This window comes from Acinonyx jubatus, chromosome B2, assembly GCF_027475565.1.
Source record: "Acinonyx jubatus isolate Ajub_Pintada_27869175 chromosome B2, VMU_Ajub_asm_v1.0, whole genome shotgun sequence".
NCBI lineage: Eukaryota > Metazoa > Chordata > Mammalia > Carnivora > Felidae > Acinonyx > Acinonyx jubatus.
Window position 1 is genome coordinate 105480233 of NC_069385.1, and position 22055 is coordinate 105502287.

General features: G+C 41.7%; 1 protein-coding gene across 3 annotated transcripts in view; it reads left to right on the top strand.

The window, feature by feature from the left end:
* The first annotated feature begins 5132 nt into the window (after positions 1-5132).
* Positions 5133-22055, top strand: part of ADGRF1 (adhesion G protein-coupled receptor F1) — a 41218-nt gene continuing 24295 nt past the window's right edge. The window contains exons 1-4 of one of the 3 annotated variants that reach the window (XM_053222709.1): positions 5133-5919; positions 16866-16941; positions 18669-18824; positions 20142-20199. In XM_053222709.1, coding sequence (XP_053078684.1) covers positions 18756-18824; positions 20142-20199 — 127 coding nt within the window. In that variant the 5' untranslated portion in view covers positions 5133-5919; positions 16866-16941; positions 18669-18755. Of the gene's footprint in view, positions 5920-7015; positions 18825-20141; positions 20200-22055 lie in introns of those variants that run through there. The other 2 variants (XM_015071161.3, XM_027057607.2) reach the window with 2 other exon arrangements.

A 22055-nucleotide genomic window follows, 5' to 3' on the forward strand; every position in this document is an offset into this window, starting at 1 on the left:
GTGCCTTTGTAGGTGACGATTTGTTGGCTGTAGAACAAGGCATTGCAGGAGACTAATTTTTCAATGAATAGAGTTTTGTAATTTTGACTTTTGTACCCCATTCGTGTGAAATCTACCAAAACTTCACTGAAATAAGTAAATTATTTATTGTTATGAAACAGGAACAGGAAGGTGAGCAGCCCCTACCCAACTCCACTTTAATATCTCCCTACAGCCATATGGAAACCATGCTGTCAGATCTTGTCATTTTTCAAAAGAAGCTGTAATCTGGATTTTCATGTGAAATCCCCTGTTGTTTGAAATGTTAGCAACTAATTCAGAGTTTTAAGAACATTGCATGGGCCAAGCAAAACACATCTGGAGGCCAGATGGGGCCCACAGGGTGCCAGTTTGGGAATTGCGGTCTAGACATTTATTCCTCTCACCCTTGGAGATTCATTTAAGTGACTTTTCTATGGGCTACTATAACGTAGTGTGCTCAGCCCCTATCATGATGTATTTTAACTGATTGTTGCTGGTCTAGTCTTTCTACTAAGCTACAAGATCCTTGAAGGCAGTGTATATAGATTTTGAGGTCCCCATGGCCTAGCAGTCTTGTACCTAGTCAATATTTAATAAGATAGCTGAATGAATGAATGAATGAATGAATGAATTCCACCACAAGCAGGATCCCTGCCAAGCATCTGAACAAAGTAACTCAGGGTCTCAGGGGTTACCTGATTCAGATCACTCCTTCTTTCTACTCCCTTCTGGCCAAGTGCCCCAGTCCATCCTCAAGGCAACTGAACCTCTGTACCCTACAGTGATTTTATGAACAGGTGGCCTCTTCTAACATGCAAATCTTGGCCACTAGATGTCTCCCTTTGCTTAAAGGACATTCCGAAACCCTGGGGTCAACTGGCGGTTTGCTAAACAGAAACCATACTTCCGCAAAAAATAGAATGTCTTCATCTCAGGCCGCCTCTTCAGATGTTTGTCCTCATGAGGAAGTTGCTTACAGCCACAATGACAAAGAAAAAATGCCCAGGGACAGAATCAGATTTATTTTGTTCTGGGAGAGCTTCTCACCCACAGGATCTCTCTCTTGGGAGACAGAGTGACAGTCTGTTGGGTTTTAGCCTCTAATCCAGCCGACTCCTGACTGTTGTTTGGGAGCCTTGTTTGTGTTACATTTGTCTGGCGCTATAGGCCAGTGGAGAAATGCACATTCCTGTTAAAGGTCTCGTTTTCTAGAACCTGCATGGTCAAAGCAGGATTCTTGTAAACTGCATCAGATTGAGCATTTCCACTGAGGCTGCCCCGACCCGCGGATGGATTTTTCCACATCATGTTGAGTGTAAGTGGATGGGCTCTGTTGCCTGTGGCTGCACTGTCCCCGCCACACCGGTTGGGTCCCTTGAGTCTAGAGAGAAGGCTGCTTGATGTTGTGTAATTCTCATTTTAAAGACAGGCAGAGGGAAAAAAAAAAAGCAAAGTTCATGATTTTCGTAGTCAGTGTTACCTCTGGCATTCAAACCCTGTAAGCTCTGACCTGATGACAGGCAGTGGGGGAATTCTGCTTGGCCTTGCTAAGTTTGTCCAGGGCTTTGAATTTAGGGACACGTGAAGCTTACTCGCTGAATGAAATGGAAACGTGGATTTTCTCCGGGGGCTTTGGTGGCCCTTCATTTTACTATGAAAGGTTCAGCTGATAAGAATGCTGTGCCTCATTAGTGCCTAAGACCATAATGTTGCCTTGGTCTTTTCTTTGGTTATTTTGGAAAGGTCGGACACTTCTGTTTGTATTTCTCACCTGCCTTTTCTCACAGGGTGCCTTGGTGGCTCAGTTGGTTAAGCGCTCAACTCTTGATCTCTGCTGAGGTCATGATCTCATGTTGCGTGAGTTCCAGCCCCGTATCAGGCTCCACACTGACAGTGCATTGCCTGCTTGGGGTTTTCTCTCCCATTCTTTCTCTGCCCCTCCCCCATGCACTCTGTGTCTCTCAAAATGAATAAATAAGCTTAAAAAATTCACAACAACAAAAAAGAGGAACACAGACTTTGAAGGCAGGCCCATCATTTACTTACCTGCTCTGTCCCTCCATTTCCTCACCTATAAAAGGGGAATGATGGTGGGAACTGCCTCGCGGGTTGCTTGGAGTATAAAAGCACTTGGAAACTGCTCAGAACACTACTTGGAACATAGTAAGTGCTTAGTAAATGGGGGCTGTTACTACGTGCTTGACTGTTGATCTCTTCTCTGATTTTCTGCCCAGGCCAGTGTTCATGTGTATAGATTGCTACACTTGTCTGTGATATGGATGGGAAAAGATTTCCTACAGTTTTGTGAGCTCTCCGTTTGTGTATTTGAGTATACCTTATATTCAGGCTAAGTAGCATTACAATGATTAAATACCACCCCCAAACAGTTTCTCATAAGCCCCTTTGACTAAGCTTTATCCTCAAATAACTTAATAATTCCCATCTCTCTTTATTTTTTAAGACCTGGTGTTGAGTGTTAAAAGACTATATCAGTTTTGATAAAATCTTTATTCGTTAGGAAAACCTTCTCACTATAATGTACATTTTACACTCAACTCTTCTCTTTACTGTTCCTTTCAGGTTTGTGTTTTTTTTTTTTAAATTGTACTTGAAATATTTCTTATTGCATTTAATCATTTCACAGTGTGGAATAAAGCCACCTGAAACAGCTCAGGGCCTATCACACCCTCGAGTCACCATATCATTCAAGGCGACCAACTGTGTTTACAGCCCCTGGATTAGAGCTTCTCTAAGACCAAGGGCAGAGACCTCCTAGCACCTCTGAAGGATAAACACTGCCCTCCAGGATCCTCTCCAGCAGCTCACCTGCTGACCACATTCAGATAGTGCCTCACACCTGGTGATAAGGCGTGATAAGATTTAGAAAACTAGTTCCAATAACGAGATTCTGTTCGCTTCGTCCTTTCTCCGGGGCCTCAGGGTTGTTGATATTTATTGCTGTGACTCTACACTTTTACCAGGAAAGCAAGCCATCAGACTGCCCAGGAAACCAACGCAAACAGAGAGATGATTTGATAGGGTTCAAAGTGCTTCCTCGGCCCCCTGGTCTTCCTCCTTGTTCTCTTGGGCATCTATCTATAGGATGCCGGGGCTGGGGGCTGGTTTAGTCAAGGAAGTTCTGTGGTCCGGATGAGCAGACGATATAAAATATACCAGAGGGACCAAAACACATTCGTTTAGCTGCCTTTGTATGCTCAGGTGGACACCTTGTACCTGCTTCACAGGGGAGTGTGTGCGATTTTGCAGCCAAAGGAGAGTTGCCGTTGTACCAGAGGGGCAAGCCTTCCTCAACTCTGCCTTCCCAGAAGACCAGCTCTCCTTGGGCTCAGAAGAATGATATGTCACCATGCTGCCACAGTGAGCAAAAACCCGTGTTACTCTCTTTTGCTTTCTGTCCTCCGCAGGGACTCCGGAGCCCTATAACCTAACCAGGAAGTATCGAATTCAGCCTCGCATGTGTTAGTAGATGGTTAGGAGGAAACTAGAAGGGGTGAGTAAGTGGCTTACTGGTGAGTCACCCATCAGTAATTCAAAAGCACACCCTACTTGTGAAACAACCTAAACATTGGGCATACTATGACCTCCTTCCATTAAATGCGGAATTAACAATTAAATATATTCATTTGTTTGGATTCAGATTTTCTCCAAAACCAATCTACTCAAGGAATTATTGACGTCTATTGGGTGCCTAATTTTCTACTATCTGCTAAAGTGTTTTCGGTCTAAGAAGAAACTATAGGGATCCCTTTGGTTCCAAGGGCCACATGCCAGCCCCTAGGAAGTTGCTGGGCTTTGCAACACGATGAGCTGGAGGTCACTAACAGACCTTCTATCTGAGCTGCAAGCCCTCCCCCATTAAGCTCCAGAGTGATTGGCCATTTTGTCTGTCTTACTCCTTCGCCTGACCCCCTTCCAATTCCACGGCCACTTCCCTCCCTAAGTAATTAATAGACTATTAGTACCATTTTATAAACACATTCCCACTGCGGTGTCAGTGACTTCTGTGCTCCTACATGCACTTGCATTTTAACACAGACAATAGGAAACAAATAGCACTGAACTGAAAAGATGGCATTTAATCCTAGAACTTCAGACATCAGATCAACTGGGTGAGGACCTTCTGGAAGCCCTTGACCTTCTGTACTGAAAGGAAATTTGGTCTCCATTTGCAATTGGTGGATCTGGAAAATGCGCAAAACCCTGCAGAAAGGGCACAGCAGAGAGTGACATTGACTTGATTAGACTATGAGATCAGCTCTATTTTGCCCAGGCTGGTGGCCGACAAAGGAGGGATGGCTGATGCCTTTGAACAGTTAGGGGTTGTCAAGTCGTCTTTGTTCTCTTGATAACTTCTCCACTGGACCAGACTTAGTCCTGATCATGAAAAATTAGGCTATAGACCAAGTGGCTCAATTGGTATTGGAAACAAGAAGGGCACATTGTGTTTAGGCCTTCTTGACACCAAAGGTCTTCAGCATGAAATTATGAGCTCCAATTTTATTCGGAGAATTGTTCACTCTAAAAGAGATATTTCTATTAGAATCCAGTGCTCTGAAGATCATTTTCTCCTTCTGAAGAAGATGAATGTTTTCTCTTCTGTGATGAGAACAATGTACCTGATTGACTTCCCCTTTTCTTGAATGCTAGGAAGCTCTTCTCCTAAAGTTAAGCTTCAAATTTATAAAATAGTGTAGATGCCTCATAGGTTTCTATTTGCATTCTTTTTCTTCATTGACACTCTATAGCTTCCCTTTCTATCATTTGTGTAGTGTACATAGAACTTTCATAGTTCACGTTTCCTTATTTCTAGTCCAATATAATGTTTTTAAATGCATTGACATGGTGAGCCACCTCAAGTCACTTGCAGAATATAAGGGTGTTAGGGGCACCTGGGTGGCTCAGTCAGTTAAACGTCTGACATGCGATTTCAGCTCAGGTTATGATCTCGCAGTTTGTGAGTTTAAGCCCCACATCAGACTCTGCTGAGAGTGCTGAACCTGCTTGGGATTTTCTCTCTCTCCCTCTCTCTCTGCCACTCCCCTGCTTGTGCTTTCTCTCAAAAATTAATAAATAAACACTTAAAAAACATATATGTGTGTGTGTGTGTACGTGTGTATGGTAATTTTCAAATCAGATGGGTCCTTAGAAAGCAAAGAAGCATTTATTAAAAAGTTAACATGATTCCATTCTAGGTTTTCTAAGGCCAAAGAGCATTCCACCCTCAGCATGTATGCTCTTGTTCTCTTTTGCCCATTCCATATTATCCCACGGGTAAGCCTGAGGTTCCTTTGTCTGGGAAAGAAGTCAGAAAAGGAAAAATAATATTGACCCCTATCTTCACTCCACTGGAATTGCCCACCTCCCCCGCCATTGGAATTATACACGAAGGACCGCATTCCTTCCGCTTTATGGGGTATGACCCGCGGGTGTCCTGAGGCTGGACATGAAACTCGACAGAGTGGCATTTGATAGCAAACTGATCTAGGACAGAAGTGTTCCGCGTTCCCCTAGAGCATTTTTCCCCCCACTTTCCTTTTGTGGTTTCAGAAATCCGTCTGCTGCAAGAATCGTTAGGTCTTGGGCTCAGATCTCCTTCCTCTTACCAGGCCTGGTATTGACTCCAAGTGGGAGGGAGAGTCAGCATAAAAGTATTTCTCTTTTCCTTCTTGAAGGGGGTGTGTCCCGGGCTTGTCTGCCTACAAGGGCAGCAACATGCACCAGGAGTTGCTTATGAACCAGTGGACCTGCATGAATGCCAGTGAGCTGCTGGTCAGATATTAGCGATGTCTTTCCAAACAGCATTAAGAAGTGATTGAACCACAGGTACACTGGAGGAGGGGCTCCCTAAGGCTGTGATGTGAAGAGAGGAATCACCAGGTAAGCCCAATAGCTGAGATTTGATTCCTTAGACTGTGTGTTGCTATCACCCAGTACTACCTGTTGAGTTGAGATCTCTTTCCCCCGGGGAAAACTCTGATTTCAACATCCCATTTCCCAAAGAAGGCTAAATAAAGGAACAGAGGATGGAAAAAGCAACAAGCAGAGATGAGCAGAGAGTTCATCCTCTTGGTGACTATATAAATTGAGGGAATTTGCTGATTCGCAGACTCCAGGTTTGCTGACTCAAAGCACCCACGTCTCCCTATCGATTATAACACAGAATAGGGGGTACCCTCTTCTTCAGGTGTGCCTGGGAGGTAGATTGGCTGGATAAAGAAGGTGCCACCAAGGAAACTTACAAATATTAGTCTCACGACTGCCACTGGTTAGTAATGTATTAGCTTTAGCAATCTCTTAAAATACAAATATGCTCGAGAAGAGTAAATTTATTTTCACTTTAGAATGAATTCATATAAGCTTTGCATGAACCAGTATAAATCTAGGAAGTACTTTGCAATTTAGCTCCTTCCCTGAACTGAGAAAAAATCCAAACGTTGACCCTTACAATCATTTCCCTGCTCCTTCCCACTAATATATATAAAGCGATAACTCTATTTTCTGACTGACGGGCCTTGAAAATTGGTAATTTTTCTTTTCCTTTTCCTTTTTTTGAAATGAGAAATTCATTTATGTGAGCCTGATATCCTAGATATGGGAAGTTACTGGAGAAAGTACAGAAAGAAGATCAAGGTGGAAGAGATATAGATAAATGATACCTGTGGCTTTTCCGTGACGACACCTGTTAAACTAATCTTGATAATAACACACATTGGTGCGAAATTACAGATAAGAAAGAAATAATAAAAACAGATAAGCATAGGGGCGCCTGGGTGGCTCAGTCGGTTAAGTGGCCGACTTCGGCTCAGGTCATGATCTCGCGGTCCGTGAGTTCGAGCCCCGCGTTGGGCTCTGTGCTGACCGCTCAGAGCCTGGAGCCTGTTTCCGATTCTGTGTCTCCCTCTCTCTGACCCTCCCCCGTTCATGCTCTGTCTCTCCCTGTCTCAAAAATAAAAATAAAAAAATGTTAAAAAAATTAAAAAAAATAGATAAGCATATATTCTATAATCTATTAGAATATTTGCACAGCCTTTTATTTATTTTCTTTTACTGTAACAGACCACTGCTACTTATACAACCATCATCGAAATTAAGAGCAATCTTACAAAATGGCCACACTTAGTAATACTAGCAAGGGTTATAACCTTGCACACATTATTTAAGCTTTTCGTGCTCTGATTACTAAATTTGCTGAATGGGGGCAATAAGCATTAGGACTTAAAATCAGAGCACGTGCATGTTGAGATTTACCAGGTTGACTTGCAAACACTTCTGTTTTGTACACAGCCACAAACTGATGGGAACTGTTGTTGACATGCCTCACGGGTGTACACGCCCTGCCCCTCTAAAATGGCAGTCAATGTCTATAATTTTTTCAAAGTTTATTTTTATTTATATTTCAGAGAGAGAGCATGAGCAGGGGAAGGGCAGAGAGAAAAAGAGAGAGGGACAGAGAGAATCTCAAGCAGGCTCCATGCTGTCAGCCCAGAGCCCAATGCGGAATTGGACCTCATGTACCCCGTGGGGCTCAATCTCACAAACTGAACCTCACTTGACGTGAAGTGAGCCAGAGTCTGCACTTAACGGGTTGAGCCACCCAGGAACCCCTATTTATTTTTTTCAAGTAGGGGTAGAGTTCCCATTACCCAGTTTGTCTCTTGCTGTGCTGAGGGTAAGGGGAACACCAGATTTTTGCATCCACATGCCCTCTGATGTCACTCATTCATTCCACAATGAAAGGAATGTAAATATTCTCCTAAAAAAAATAAATGAACACATTCATTTAAACTAGGGTCTGTAAGTGACCGATTTAGCACTTTGGTTGGGAGCAACAGTAAACCGGAAGCAGCCAGAGGGTACTGAGTATCGAAGGGCATTACCAGCGGGAGGGGTGTGCCATAAAGGGTGAAGAACTCAGACAGTGGAGAAGTGGTATCCTGGGTACAATGTCACTGAATTCTCTGTTTTGCTTAACGCCGCTTAGGAAACCGTAGTCCAGCCAATCTAAACATGTATTTACCACTTCAACAATATTCTGCTTTGTTTTCTTCCTCAAGCTCTTTGGCCGGAAAAACCCATAGCTACAGAAAAGGGGAAACTGTTCCCAGACACATCGGGGAGTTCTAGTTGTGTTTGAGCAGGGAAGTGCTCACAGGATGTCAGGGTCTCTACAGTTCAAGGATAGATAGACACCTGTTCTTAATAGTTGTGAAAATAACCTAGAAACTTGGAGGGATAGTGGAAAAGGTCTATAGTATCATGGCCTGAAACATAGTCTTGTCACATGCACAGCTGATTCTAGCTTTGCTGAATGGTACACAAAACCCGTGGGGAAAGGAGGCCCTCTTACCACCCCTCTCCCCTCAAAGCGAAAGATAATCTCAGGGGGTCCTGTTCAATGGCAGGTGGAAACCTGGGCTCTGAGATGTTGAGAATGAAATTCCGTAAGAATCAGTGTGACAGTGCCTGGAACTTCATAAGGTTGGAGTAAATTCCCCGCGAGTAGGCAGTTGAATAAATAGCAAGTAAAGAGGAGAATAGCAGTGGGGTATGTAGCCCTCAAACTGTGAACCTGTAGTGAAATCTCGTTGATGAGGGTTCTCAGTCCCCCATGGTGTCTCTGGGTCCTCATTGTAAATGTCAGTTTTTAATCTCTGAGGCCCACACACCTTGGAAACTCTAGTTTTTTGTTTTGTTTTGTTTTAAATAAAGTCTTTTGAAATTAAGATGTTAAATAAAGTCTAAGATAATTTCCTTATTTGCTTTTTTATACTAAGATTAAATAAAAAAAGACCCTGATCGTATAAGTTCCTTTATTGTTTAGGGATAAGCACCCATTTACTGTAAATTTGTGGTATTAGGATAGCTGGTCACAATGGAACAGGTTCACACCTGCGAAGTTTTGGGCAAAGAGACCTTGTCTTAAGGAGATTATATTTTCTATGAAAACCTTGCACACTTGTGTTTGTAGTTTAGCCTAATTTTGTTTGAAGACTTTTGTATACTTAATCTCTTAGCGAATCTGGCTAATTGTTTCCCATAAGAAACTTAACGATATAATTCCTAGGTATGTTACACTCTACTGTATTGTTGATCAAGATACCAATTAAACAAGTAAATGGTAAAAAAAAAAAAAAAAAAAGACACAGTGGTGATACATAAGTCAGAATTTCACTATGTGACAAGGTGGCCTTTAAAACTGATAAAGGATTATCAAGATGTCTTGATAAAGAATGGTTCAGTCAAGAAACATAGTTGGGATAACTGGTTGTTCATTTGGGGGAAAATGAAAGTAAACGCCTATTTCATACCAAAACCTAAAGTAAGTCCAGAAGGATTAAAAGTTTAAATGTACTTTAAAATGAAAGTTTAGAAGGAAACATAGAATATTTTTATAATCGTTTTATAAAACATTTTTTTGAGGTTGACTCCTAGTTTAAAATACAAAATGGGAAAGATCGACAGATGTGATTTCACAAACATTTTGAGCTCTTGTGCAGAACATAAAAAGTTAAAAGACCAAAGACAAATGGGCACAGATTTGTAACAGAAGTGAAAAAAAGCCAATATCCATGTTACATAAAAGCTCCAAAGAAGCAGTTCTTAAGAAAAAGTAAACATTTCAATAGAAAAACTTAGAACAATGACTTAAAAAGTCAAGCGAGGAAAACAAAAATACAAATGGCTAATAAACATCTGAAAAACAATGCTTATTCTTAGTGATAATCAAAGACATGGAAATTAAAGCAATTAGAAAAAAATTTTGCTTATCGATTTGGCAAACACTAAAAAAGATGCTGGGGACAGGGTGATGAAACTGGCATTTCTACACCTCACTGGGGTGTGGACAGGGGTACAAACGAGGAGGGCACGTTGGCCATGCGGATCAGAAGTCAAAGTGCACAGAGGCAGGACTTCACTCTAACCTGGAAAAATCCCGATTTGCCTGGAATTAAGGATATGCAAGAAGTTTCACAGAAGGAACATTTGAGGGCAGATGGTAAGAGTCCAAATAATGAATTTGCCACCATAATGCGTCTTTATCTGAACATAGAGCGGAGCCTGGAAGGTTTTGGAATATCAACTGCCATAATATTTGCAAGGTAGGGGGAATGCCAGGAAACTGGTTCTATTTCTAGAAGAATCGCTTGGGGAATATGATTGAAAAACTTGCTTTTACTCATCGGGAAATTATGATGAAAGTACTGTTACTAGGCATAGGGAAACAGAGAATGATTGTTTTTTGGTGTATTTGAAATAATTAAGATTTATCACTCTATGGCTCTAAGCATTGAATGGAAGTTGGATATTTGTGTTATTTAAAAAGATACACAGGAAGAGCTTGTTACGTCTTTAATCTGAACTTTCACATAAGAAGTTGCCACAAAGCCTGTTCTCTGGTTCTTTCCAGTAGGCCTGATAAAGTGTGTTTTCATCCGTTGACACTGAAGACACTCATATTTGTTAGAAGGATTGCTTTGAAATGTATTCTCTTCTTTTTCTTGAACAAAGAAACCTTATTCGTAAGGAAGTCAGATGGAGATCAAATTAACAATCAGGATTTTCTTAAAATCATCTCCCAAGCAACAAAATGCATTGGCTCAAAGTCCAAGAGGAAGGTTAGATTGTTTTGGGGAGAGAAATTTAGAGAAATAGTTGATAAATTCTTTTTAAAGAATAAAAATCTCTTTAAAGGATAAACATTTAAAGATAAGTCTTTATGTAGGATTCAGGCCTGCCCTTTTCATTTTCTGCAAGTGTGAAATGGAAATAATTCCCACTTTATTTACAAGATTGCCAAAATAACCAAATCAATCCATATGAAAGTATTTTGTAAACTAGAAAGAATTATTCTTATTTCTTCTTCTTGTGTAACCATCACCTCCCTCAAGTGCCATGCAAATACTTTTTCAAAGGAACAATATGAGAGGAAGTTCAAATTCCATGGGTTTTACCCATGGAGTCATGTGAGGAAGAAGTCATCTGGGGATTCCAGGAAGGCTGGGTCCCCATTGCTGAGCTGAAGGCTTGGCTGGAAGAAACAGCTTGGCACCTTCTCTGGAATGCCATTGATCATCCTTGAAGGGCTTGGTGGTAATGTTGACTCTACCGAACCAAGAGTGACAGGAAAAAAGCTTCAGTTACAAGGCGTTGGAATAGAGCCAACCCCTGAGGCTGGCAGTCAGGCTCTTACAACGGGATTGAGTTGGACTTGTCTGTAGGAAATGAACTGTATTAGAACATCCATATTGGGTGATGAGCTCAGAACAACAGTTCATCCTGTAACTAAGACACAAAGCACAGATGGAATGACTTAAAAAAGCCCAGAATCTTTGTTCGTGGGGAACACACAGCTGTGCTAGGCTGACAGCACCAGCATTAGGAGTAATCCCCTGCAACTGAAGTTCCCATGAGTGGCAAAGGACACACAGACTTGTAAAACGTATGTTAATTTTTGGAACAAAAAGGATCAGAGGAGGAGGTAGGGTCACAAGCTGGACTCTGAAGGGAGATCCCTTCGATGCAATGTTGGAGAGTTTAAATAGGAAACAGAGACCCCAGCAACCGAGAAGTTCTTCTCAAAAGTGGGTCTGGATTGCTGCTTTTGGAGTTTCTCTTAATGGGTAGAGTTAGGGTGTATGAACAGCCCGCCTGACTGTGCTGTGAACCGCCAGTGCTTGGCATGGTGCCTGGGAAATTGGAAGCTCTCAAATTAGAGTTTAGCAGATTGGTAAAGTGTCCTGGGGAAGGAATGACTGAGCTAAGTCATTCATCCCTTTGGTCTCTTCCAGGCTTAAAGTTTTAGGATTCTTAAAAATCACACCTCTATTCTCAACCCAAGGGCATCATTCTTAGTAGGTTTTCAGCCCATTTCAAAAGATGTTCCAGAATTAGAATAACCAGTTTGAGGAGAAAACAGGTATAAAGCCCAGTAAGTTTTTTTTTTTTTTTTATCTTTCCCAGGTTCTATTTGATGACTGACACACACTAAGGAAAAGAACAATAAATAAATAATATGCAAATAGAACTTGGGAAATGGGCATATAACAATAGAATCTGAATGTGAATGGATTTGAACTCACCTTATTCTATTGGTTATTTTATAGAGGAGGAAACTGAGTCCAGCAAGGTTCTGTTTTGTTTTGTTTTTTAAATTTCACAAGTTCTGACAGATAAGAGACAAACCTGGGGTTGGATTCTAATTAATCTAGGTCTTTTCCACTATGTTTATACAACAGAAGCATGCTAAAAAACCTGCTAAAATGTGAAATACGGGCTTAAAATTTACTGTGCACACATATTTATGCAGATACTCACTGAGATTCTAAATAACTGTAAATTAGAAAAAAATTTTATTAATGTTTACTTATTTTTGAGAGAGAGAGATAGACAGAGTGCAAGCAGGGGAGGGGTAGAGAGAGGGGGAGACACAGAATCTGAAATACGCTCCAGGCTCCAAGCTGTCATCAGCACAGAGCCTGCCACAGGGCTCGAACTCATAAGCTGTGAGATCATGACCTGAGTCGAAGTCAAATGACTAAGCCACCCAAGGCCCCCAAGATTTTAAATAACTTTAAATTGTAGCTCTTCCAGAAGGAGTTTGTCTAGCTCATAAGGTTCACCAGACCTCCCAGCATTTTTCCAGATGTGAATGGGTTGCCTTCCCTGTCCCCACCTATCTTTTCACCTTTTCTACTATATCTGCCTACTTAAAGGAGCACAAAGAAACTTTTCTCAAAGGCAAAAGGCCCAAGGATTCCTACACAAAGACAGATCCAATGAAAATGTTACCAAAGAGTTATAAAATAAGACATGAAATAAAACCAAGTTTGTATAGGTCCTCTGCCTGTAAAGCAAGCACTTCTATTTGAGTCATGATTTCTTTCAGATCCTAGCTGGAGATCTGCTCTTTGCATTAGCATGTGTGTGTGTGTGTGTGTGTGTGTGTGTGCATGTGTTGTATACACGTGCCCATGTGAGTCCAAGACAGAGAGGAGGGAGACAACTCTACTAGGATTTCTTCTATTTATGGAGGAAGAAACAATCCCATAAATATTGGTGCCAACAAAGCAGCCCAACGGGTCAACCGTGCCTAAGATTAGAATGTTGCTAAAAATTCTGGGAAGTGTAGGTGTGAGCAGTTCCAACTAAGCACCACTGTTGATAAGGTGACAGCTGTTGACATAAATAAATAATACTTGGAGCCCATAAATACATAACTGGAAGAATGGAGAGACAATGGACAGCCTTCTCCACAGGCGTAACAGCAAGTCTTAATGATTGTTCTCTGCAAACTGAAGGACAGGGATTATCAGGAATGAATTCACTTAAATGAATTCAAGGAAGTGACGAGAGTCTTGCCATGGCCAAGCCTTCCCTCTGCAGCCAGTGCCAACACAGCTGTGGCTCAGGCATCATTGGCCCCCAGCTGCCAAAAGCAAGTGATGTAAACACATATACTCTGATGACAACAACAGCTCCTTGTTTGTGGCTAAGGCACACGGATTCAGAGAATTTTTAATAATCAGGACCCTTTCAGTTTGGAAAGGAAGTCCTGAGAATACCACGAAGGTTGCCTCGAGTAAAGGCAATGTTAAGTGGGATTTAAGATTACCGTACCCTACACACACACACACACACACACACACACACACACACACACACAGTATTTCTTGACATCTACACTGTTGATGACTCTCCTTTGAGTCAGATAATTCAGTTACTATGAAACTGTATTACCTTGAGGCTGAAATCCATCCTTCTATTTACATAGCGGTGGCCATCGACCTGGGAGCGTCTTTATTTGGTTAAGTTAATTTGGTTCACAATCGAAGTCAAATTCTGACACAATTCAACAAGTAACTGTAAAAACTGGTGCTGAAATTGAAATATTAGTAATGTTCATTTTAACCACTAACATAATTGAGGCTTATCACCCGCCAGGTATTGTTTTGGTTACTTTGTATGCAATAATGCATTCAACTCTCGTAAGAACTTCTGAATTATATACTATTTCCTCCATGTTATAGGTTAGTAAACTGAGGTACGGGAAGCCTGAGAAAATGTCAGAGGGCATCTACTTGATAATATCAAAGCTGGTAACTGAACCCTGGACAATTCAACTACAGTGCTTGTTTTGATCCATGTGCCTTGAGATACCATTTTCCCACCTTTGACTAGTTGGCAAATAGAGGATGCCCAGTTAAATTTGAATTTCAGAAAAACAACGAATAATTCTGGACAATGAATCGTGTCCCAAATGTTGTATGGCACATACTTAACACTGAAACATTAGCCATTATTTACCTGAAATCCAGTCTTCCAACTCTATCTAAGGAGGAGGTGTTTACACCAAGGGAGCAAAGAAAAAATTTTGATTAGTTTGAGCTTTGGTCCCAAGCCCCAAATTAGAATTCAAATCACAGGGTTGGCCTTAGGGCAGAACTCCTTTTTCCTATCCCAGAACCAGTCTAGAATAATAACTCTCAAACCTGCCTGGAGGCCAGCATCTCTTGGTAACTTTAATAATGCACATGGCTGGGCCTAGCCTGTTTGAGATTTAGCAGGCTTAGGGTGGGATGCAGACACTTGTATTTTCTAATGAGCTTCCCAGTGTTTTCTTTTCTCATCCTCTTCTTCTTTCCCCATCTTGTTTTATAGTCTAGCTATTCATGATTGGCCTACAGAGAGGTGACTGAGAATCACTGTTCTGAAGTCCTGACTGTAAGTGACAGTTTACCATTTCTAGCAAGTCCGAGGAGACAGCCTGGAATACACCCTCCACATGGGAGGAAGAGTGGATAAAGGGGCCAAAAGTATGAGAAAGAGTTTCCTTACGATGCCCAGGCTGTCATCTAGGCCTTATTGGGTTGGGTTTGCAGCCTCCAGTCTGGACAACATAGGTGAGAAAGAAGATTTTTCAGAGAGAGATTGAGAGGGAGAATTGAGAGAAAGACCCATATGAGGGCGAGCCTCCCACTGGGACACAGACCCTGGCACAAGGACAGGATAGATCACACCTTACAGGCACAGAGACTGTTTCCCTCTTTGAAATCTTCACCACTACAGACCGTGGTCCAAACAGTGCTCAGGAACTGACATTAAAATGTTTTCCCTGGAGGTGGAGAAAAAGTGAAAATGGGGTTGGAAAGAGCACAGGCTTCCTCTGCAATGTGGCTGCACTCCAAGAAGGTATTGGAACTATTGGGACTTTATCAAGATGAGAAGTTTCTGCATAGTGAAGGAAATAATCAACAAAACTAAAAGGTAACCTATGGTATTAGAGAAGATATTTGCAAGTGACATATCTAATACAGGGTTAGTATCCAAAATCTGTAAAACAACTTAACAAACTCAACACTCAGGAAATGAATAATCCAATTAAAAAATGGACGGAAGACATGAATAGACATTTTTCCAAAGAAGACATTCAGGTGGCCAACAATATACATGAAAAGATGCTCAACATCACTCATCATTAGGGAAACACAAATAAAAATCACAATGAGATATCACCTCACATCTGTCAAAATGGCTAAAATCAACAACACAAGAAACAACAGGTGTTGACGAGGATGTGGAGAAAGGGGAACCCTCTTGAACTGTTGGTAAGAATGCAAACTGGTGCAGCCACTCTGGACAACAGTATGGAGATTCCTCAAAAAGTTCAAACTAGAACTACTTTACTATCCAAAAATTTTACTGCTAGGTATTTCCCTGAAGAATACAAAGGGATACATGCACCCTGATGTTTATAGCAGCATTATCTATAATAGCAAAGATATGGAAATAACCAACTGATGAATGGATAAAGATGTGGTATGTGTGTGTGCGTGTGCGTGTGTGTGTGTGTGTGTGTGTGTGTGTGTGTAATATTACTCAGCCATAAAAAAGAATGAAATCTTGCCATTTGTAATGACATGGGTAGAGTTGGACAGTATTACACTAAATTGAAATATGTCAGTCAGAGAAAGACAAATAGCTTTCCACAAATGTGGAATTTAAGAAACAAAACAAATGAGAAAAGGAAAAAGAGAGAGAGAGAGAGATAAACCAAGAGACTTTTAACTAAAGAGAACAAACTGATGGTTAACCAGAGAGGAGGTAGGTGGGAGGAGGGTTAAATGGACAATGGGGACTAAGGAGGGCACTTGCTGTGATGAGCGCCAGGTGATGTATGAAGTGTGAAATCACTATTTTGTACACCTGAAACTAATATTACACTGTATGTTAACTAACTGGAATTTGAATAAGAACAACAGCAACCACACATACAAAAAAACAAATAGAAATGTCCATGGGCACGTCTCAGAAATTATTAAGTTCCGTTTCACAGAATTGTTCTGTTATTTAACTATTCCGTTATTTATACATACATACTCCTACATTTTATTATATGTGTGTCTATACATGCACATGTTATAAAATATATTTCTTTTTATCGAGCCTGGTCAAAAAGTTTGAAAAACACTGCCCTAAGCATAAATAGCCATCACTTTGAGAACGCACAGAGCAGGCCATTGGGAATAGGACCCGAAGAAGATAAATTTTGAGAAGCAAGAATCTATAAGAACAATCTGGAGCATAGGCTGCTGCTCAAAGAAAGTTAAAATCAGTAGATTTTGAAGGAGTTTTGGCAAGTGGGGAGGTAGCGACGGGAGAGGACCGAAATTCACCTAAGGGGAGAAGGTAAACACAAAAGTTGTATATGGTTCATTGCTTATTTTTCTTCCCTAGAAAGCCCTGGAAAGGATTGCTGCTGACACGTAGGCCACGCCTGTGGTAGTCTTTATCCTGTCCCTAATGCCTTTTTTCTCTTCTTGTAGACCAGAGGGCAAAGTGTGGGGGCCTGTCAGGGATGTCAGGACTTGTGTGAGGGTTAAGGTACACCCAGGAAACAAGGTAAGAGCTGGAAGGCAGGGTCCAACTCTGCGTTTTCTGTGCTCCTGGTCAAGCACACTTATTCTAATGGTGGGTTATCGAGGCTAGGAATCCTATTTTTTCGTCGTTTCCTATGGCGATGTGAAAGAATGTTGCGAGCCCATTGCACTCCTTCATTTCTGTCGAGGCTGTCCAATACCACTTTTCAAACATTGTGAGAAAAACCCCACGTAAAATGTGCCACCTTAACCATTTTTAAGTGTGTGGTTTCAGTAGTGTTAATTAAGTGTATTCACATTGTTATACATCAGATCTCTGGAACTTTCTCATCTGGCAAAACTGAAACTTAGACCCATGAAATAGCAAGTCCCCATTTCCCCCTCCCCCAAGCCCTTGGCAACTGCCATTCTACTTTCCATTTCTATGAGCTTGACTACTTTAGATACTTTATACAAGTGGAATCATACAGGATTTGCCTTTTTGCAGTTGGCTTCTTTTTCTTAATATAATGCTCTTGAGGTTTACCCATATTGTATCATGGGACAGGATTTCCTTTTATTTTAAGGCTGAATACTATTCTGTGCCTAATAAAACTTTTGGCAATAACAGAAATGTCCTGTGTCTACACTGCCTAATATTGGTAGCCGCCAGCTACATGTGGTTATCGAATACCTGAAAAATGGCTGGTGTGACTGAGGTGTTGCATTGTTCATTTCATTTTATTGTAATTAAAATTAAAATTCAGACTGCCACATGTATCCAGTGGCTACTATATTGGACAGAACAATTCTAACTTACGGTGATTTTTTGTTGTTGACACCAAATAACCCAGGTATAAATGATGAATTTTGTGACCCTGACCATGTGCTGAATTTTGTCTCAATTCTTCTCACATAACCATAAGCTTGAGGATAATTCGTTGATAATTACGTCAACTATAAAGAAGGAAATTTGCTGCATTGCTTCATTATTTTATGCTTAAACACTGATTCCATATTATTCCATATATATTCCAATATATATTCCATATATATTAATGCTTCTAAGGATCATTGGTTATTTTAATGCTTGCTTTTACTGATAAAAGGGAAACCGTGAAATATAAAAAGGCTGGATGTTGAATGCATTTAGTCACAAAGTTAAGCAAGTCATAATTTTAAAATAGCCTGTGTTGGGGCGCCTGGGTGGCTCAGTCGGTTGAGCGTCCGACTTCGGCTCAGGTCATGATCTCACAGTTCGTGGGTTCGAGCCCCACATCAGGCTCTGTGCTGACCACTTGCTCAGAGCCTGAAGCCTGCTTCAGATTCTGTGTCTCCTACTCTCTCTGCCCCTCCCCTGTTCACTCTTTGTCTCTGTTTCTCAAAAATAAATGTAAAAAAAAATTTTTTTAAATAAATAAATAAAATAAAATAGCCTGTGTTTAGGCAAATTTGAGTGCTCTTGAGCAATTTTCTGGGAAGTTTGGAAAGACAGAGACTTAATACCTTCTGCTACTGGAGCGAAAGTAATGGTATCTCAGGCTACACATGTGAAATGGAAAAATCATCAAACACTCAGGGCTTCTGATCTGCTCATTTAGGCCCAACCACTGTGTGCATTTTTAAATTTTGGCTTGAACAACTTGTTTTTTTGTTTTTGTTTTTGTTGTTGGTGGTGTTTTTTTGTTGTTTGGTTTTTTGGTTTTTTTTGGTTTTGGTTTTGGTTTTTTTTTTGTTTTGTTTTTTTTTTTTTTGTTTTTTTTGCATCAGCTTTGCAGCCTTGCATGGTACATCAATCGTCTGGCCACAGACCGTGAGCCCGGTTGAGTCCACGGTAAGGAGGGAGACCAGCTGAAGATGAAATTCCGCATGCTCTGGCTCATCTCTTTCTTCACACTCACCGACGGCGGGGAAGGCTTCCTGGGGGTGAGTTGGCACATGCCCCATTTTTCCTCCTTACCGCCACTCTTCTCTCCCTCTGCACTTTGAGAACCTATCACTCCCTCAGCAACTGGAGCTATATAAGTTAGTAGACTTGGAATCAGAAGTCCTGGGTTCTTGTCTCAACATTACCAACATGAGCTGTGTAGCCTTGGACAAACAGTTTCATCTCCTGGAGCTTAGATGATCGAACTGCAAAATAAGGAACTCAGACTGAACCATCTTGGAGATCTCTGCTAGCTCAGCACATTCCTTCCTATGGTTTCTTTGACCAAGAAGAGGCATACAGATTGGCATGGGCAATCCTTGGACTCTCTTCCCTCTCTATGCTCACTTTCTTGATGCTTTCATCTAGGATCATGGTTTTAATGTTCTCTGATGGCTCCCCAATTTACATCTACCTCTCAGCCTTTTCCCCTGAACTCTAACCCCGTGTATCTACTACCTACTTGCTATTTCCAGTTGGGTGTCCAATAGGCCCCTTAAGTTAATGAGTCCAAAATTAAATTCTTGAGTTTTTCCTTGCCAAGCTTGCTTCTCCTTTCTCATTTCAGCAAGTGGTGCCATTGTCCCTCTAGATGCCTGGGAAGAAAATTTATTTTCGTGCTTGACTCTCCTCATAATCCATATCTAAACCATTGGCTCTTGTTTTGTTTTGCTTTATCTTTATAAAACACCCAGAATTCAAACATTTCTCATTACCTCTATGGCTACCACCTCAATCCACACCTTCAATATCTCTCACCTGTGTTATTGCACTAACTCTTGAGATGCTCTCATTGCTTTTGTGCTTGTCTGTTCCTAACATGGCTGCGGGATTGAACCTTCTAAAAAGTAAAGTGGAGCATTCTCACCTCTGTTCAGAACTCTCCGGTGGGTTCCTATCTCACTGAAGTAAAAGCTAAACCATTGCTATAGCCTATAAAGATCTACACAGCCTGTCTCCTTGGAGATACTCTCTGATCTCACTTCCTGCCCCTCTCCCCTTACCCATTCCGCTGAGCTACTCTGGCCTCCTCATTCTGTCCTCCCATGCCAGGCATGTTCTCATCCCAAGGATATTGCATGTGCTGTTCCCTCTGCCTGGAAAGTTCTTTTCCAGGGATTCTCAGTTCCTCACCTCCTTCAGGGTTGTGCTCAAAAGTTGCCTCAGTGAGGTCTTCTCTGGCCACCTCTCCACCATCCCTGGCTTGGATTTTTAGATCCATAATTTCAATTGTTCTGGGAGTTCCAACAGCGCCTTATGAAGTACATCATTACAAGGCCATGTTGTAATTATTCTTTTGTTCCCCTCTTAAATAGAGAAATGAAGGCATGAAAACAAAAAGAGGACTCACTGTGAATAAGAAAAATCATCCAGGTGAGACTCCTGTAGAGTGTGGTGTGATAGACACTGGTGCCAAGGGACCAGGGTTCAAACCTCAGTAGTGCTTGTGACTGGTGGTATGACCCTAAATCTGTGAAATGAGAATAAGAGCAATCCCTACTAGCAAAACATTTGTGAAGGTTAAATAACATACGAAGGCATAGCATCCTGCACCATACCTGACAAATAGCTCCCCCTTTCCTTCCTTATCTCAATCCTAACAAAGTCATTAGTGGGTACAACTCTCAGTCGAGAAATGGGTTGTGTTCTGAAATTCAATTTGTCGTTCTGACGTTTCAAGCACCGAATATATTTCTTGGAAATAATGATGTCCACAGATGGTTGTTCGGTTCCTGGGTCAGTCCACAAAAGCCTTTCACCAGTGCAGTGGTCTGTCATAAAACAGCATTCTAATGGTGTCATTGAACTTACCACCATGCAAGGCTGGCTATGATTCTTCAGAAAGTGAAATAAAAATTCAATTTGGAATGCCATGAATACATTTTCCCTCGGAGTAAAAATACAGCTAGTATTTATTGAGCTGTTACTAGATGCCAGGCACTATTTTAAGTGCATTAGATGAATTAAATCCTCACATTGACCCTCTCATTTAGGAACAGTGGTCATCTTTATTTTATAGATAGTGAAATTAAAAACAGAGCTCGGGGCAAATGGAATGATTAAAACCCAGTCAACTTGGCTCCAGAACCAGTGCCATTAACCTCTGACACTGACCATTCCCCCACCTCTTACCTGCTTGGGCAGTGGGAACAGGAGTCCCCTTAGCTCTCTCTACTTGGTGTGGCTCCCAAACCTGGGGCAGAGGCTCCAGCCTACAAAGGGAGGGGAGAGAAAGAGGCAGGGCTGAGGCTTTATGGAGTGAGATGGTGGAAGTTATGGCAGATAGGAAGCTCTTATAAATGTTCTGGAACATGTTAGCCTCAGCCAGCTTCCTGCCTTCTGAAAAGTCTAGGGGTTGATCTGCTGATTTTTTCTCTACAAATTTCCTTTTTGCTTGGACATCCCCACCAGGTCCCTAAGAAATGGGACAGTCTCATAGAAGCTCCCAGCTCATCTGTCCCTGCAAAAAGCATGGATGTCCCGAGAAATCTAAGACTTCTAAGAGATTTCACTGCCAGTGGAAAGGAGACCCAGGATAAAAGGATGTTCACCTTTTCCCCCTTTTTCTCTAAGGTCCTTCACTTTCTCAATCTGGGATCCATAGATGAGCTTTGGAGGATCTTGAAACCCCATGAAATCGTGCACTAACTTTCACGTGAACGTGCCTAAATGAGTTCTGGGTGAGAGAATACTCACAGGACTCATATTCTCTCTGAGCCCAGAACGCTTAACGGCCTCTCCTTAGGGAAACAAAAGGTGCTGCTCCTCAGTGATAAGGCATTGATGAGACTTGAGTAGGGTCTGGTTTCGTTTGGCTTTTGCACATCACATAAGGTACTCAAACTTGGCTAATTGCTGGAACCTCTTCCCAGGAGAAAAAAGGGCTCTTTGCTAAGTGTGAGACTGGGGGTTTTATGCCAGAGATACTTCAAGGAGCCCAGAGCTGAGAGAGTAAGAAGGAAGAGTGACTCGGATTTTCTCCCATCTTCTCCCTTGGGTCTTGATCCCTGAAACGTGACCTTGGACGTCCTGAGGAACTGTGTAAAGTCAGCAGGGGGAGGCCAGGGTGGGTCAGGGAGAGTGGGAGCAGCTGCCTGAGCACAAGTGGGGGGATAGACATATATCACTCACATGTGGGACTGCCTGCAAGTGTTTGCTCTGGACGCTCATTTGTACTTAATGTCTGGACGAGCAGATGTCAGTAACAAGCTTTGTGGCCCAGCCTGTGA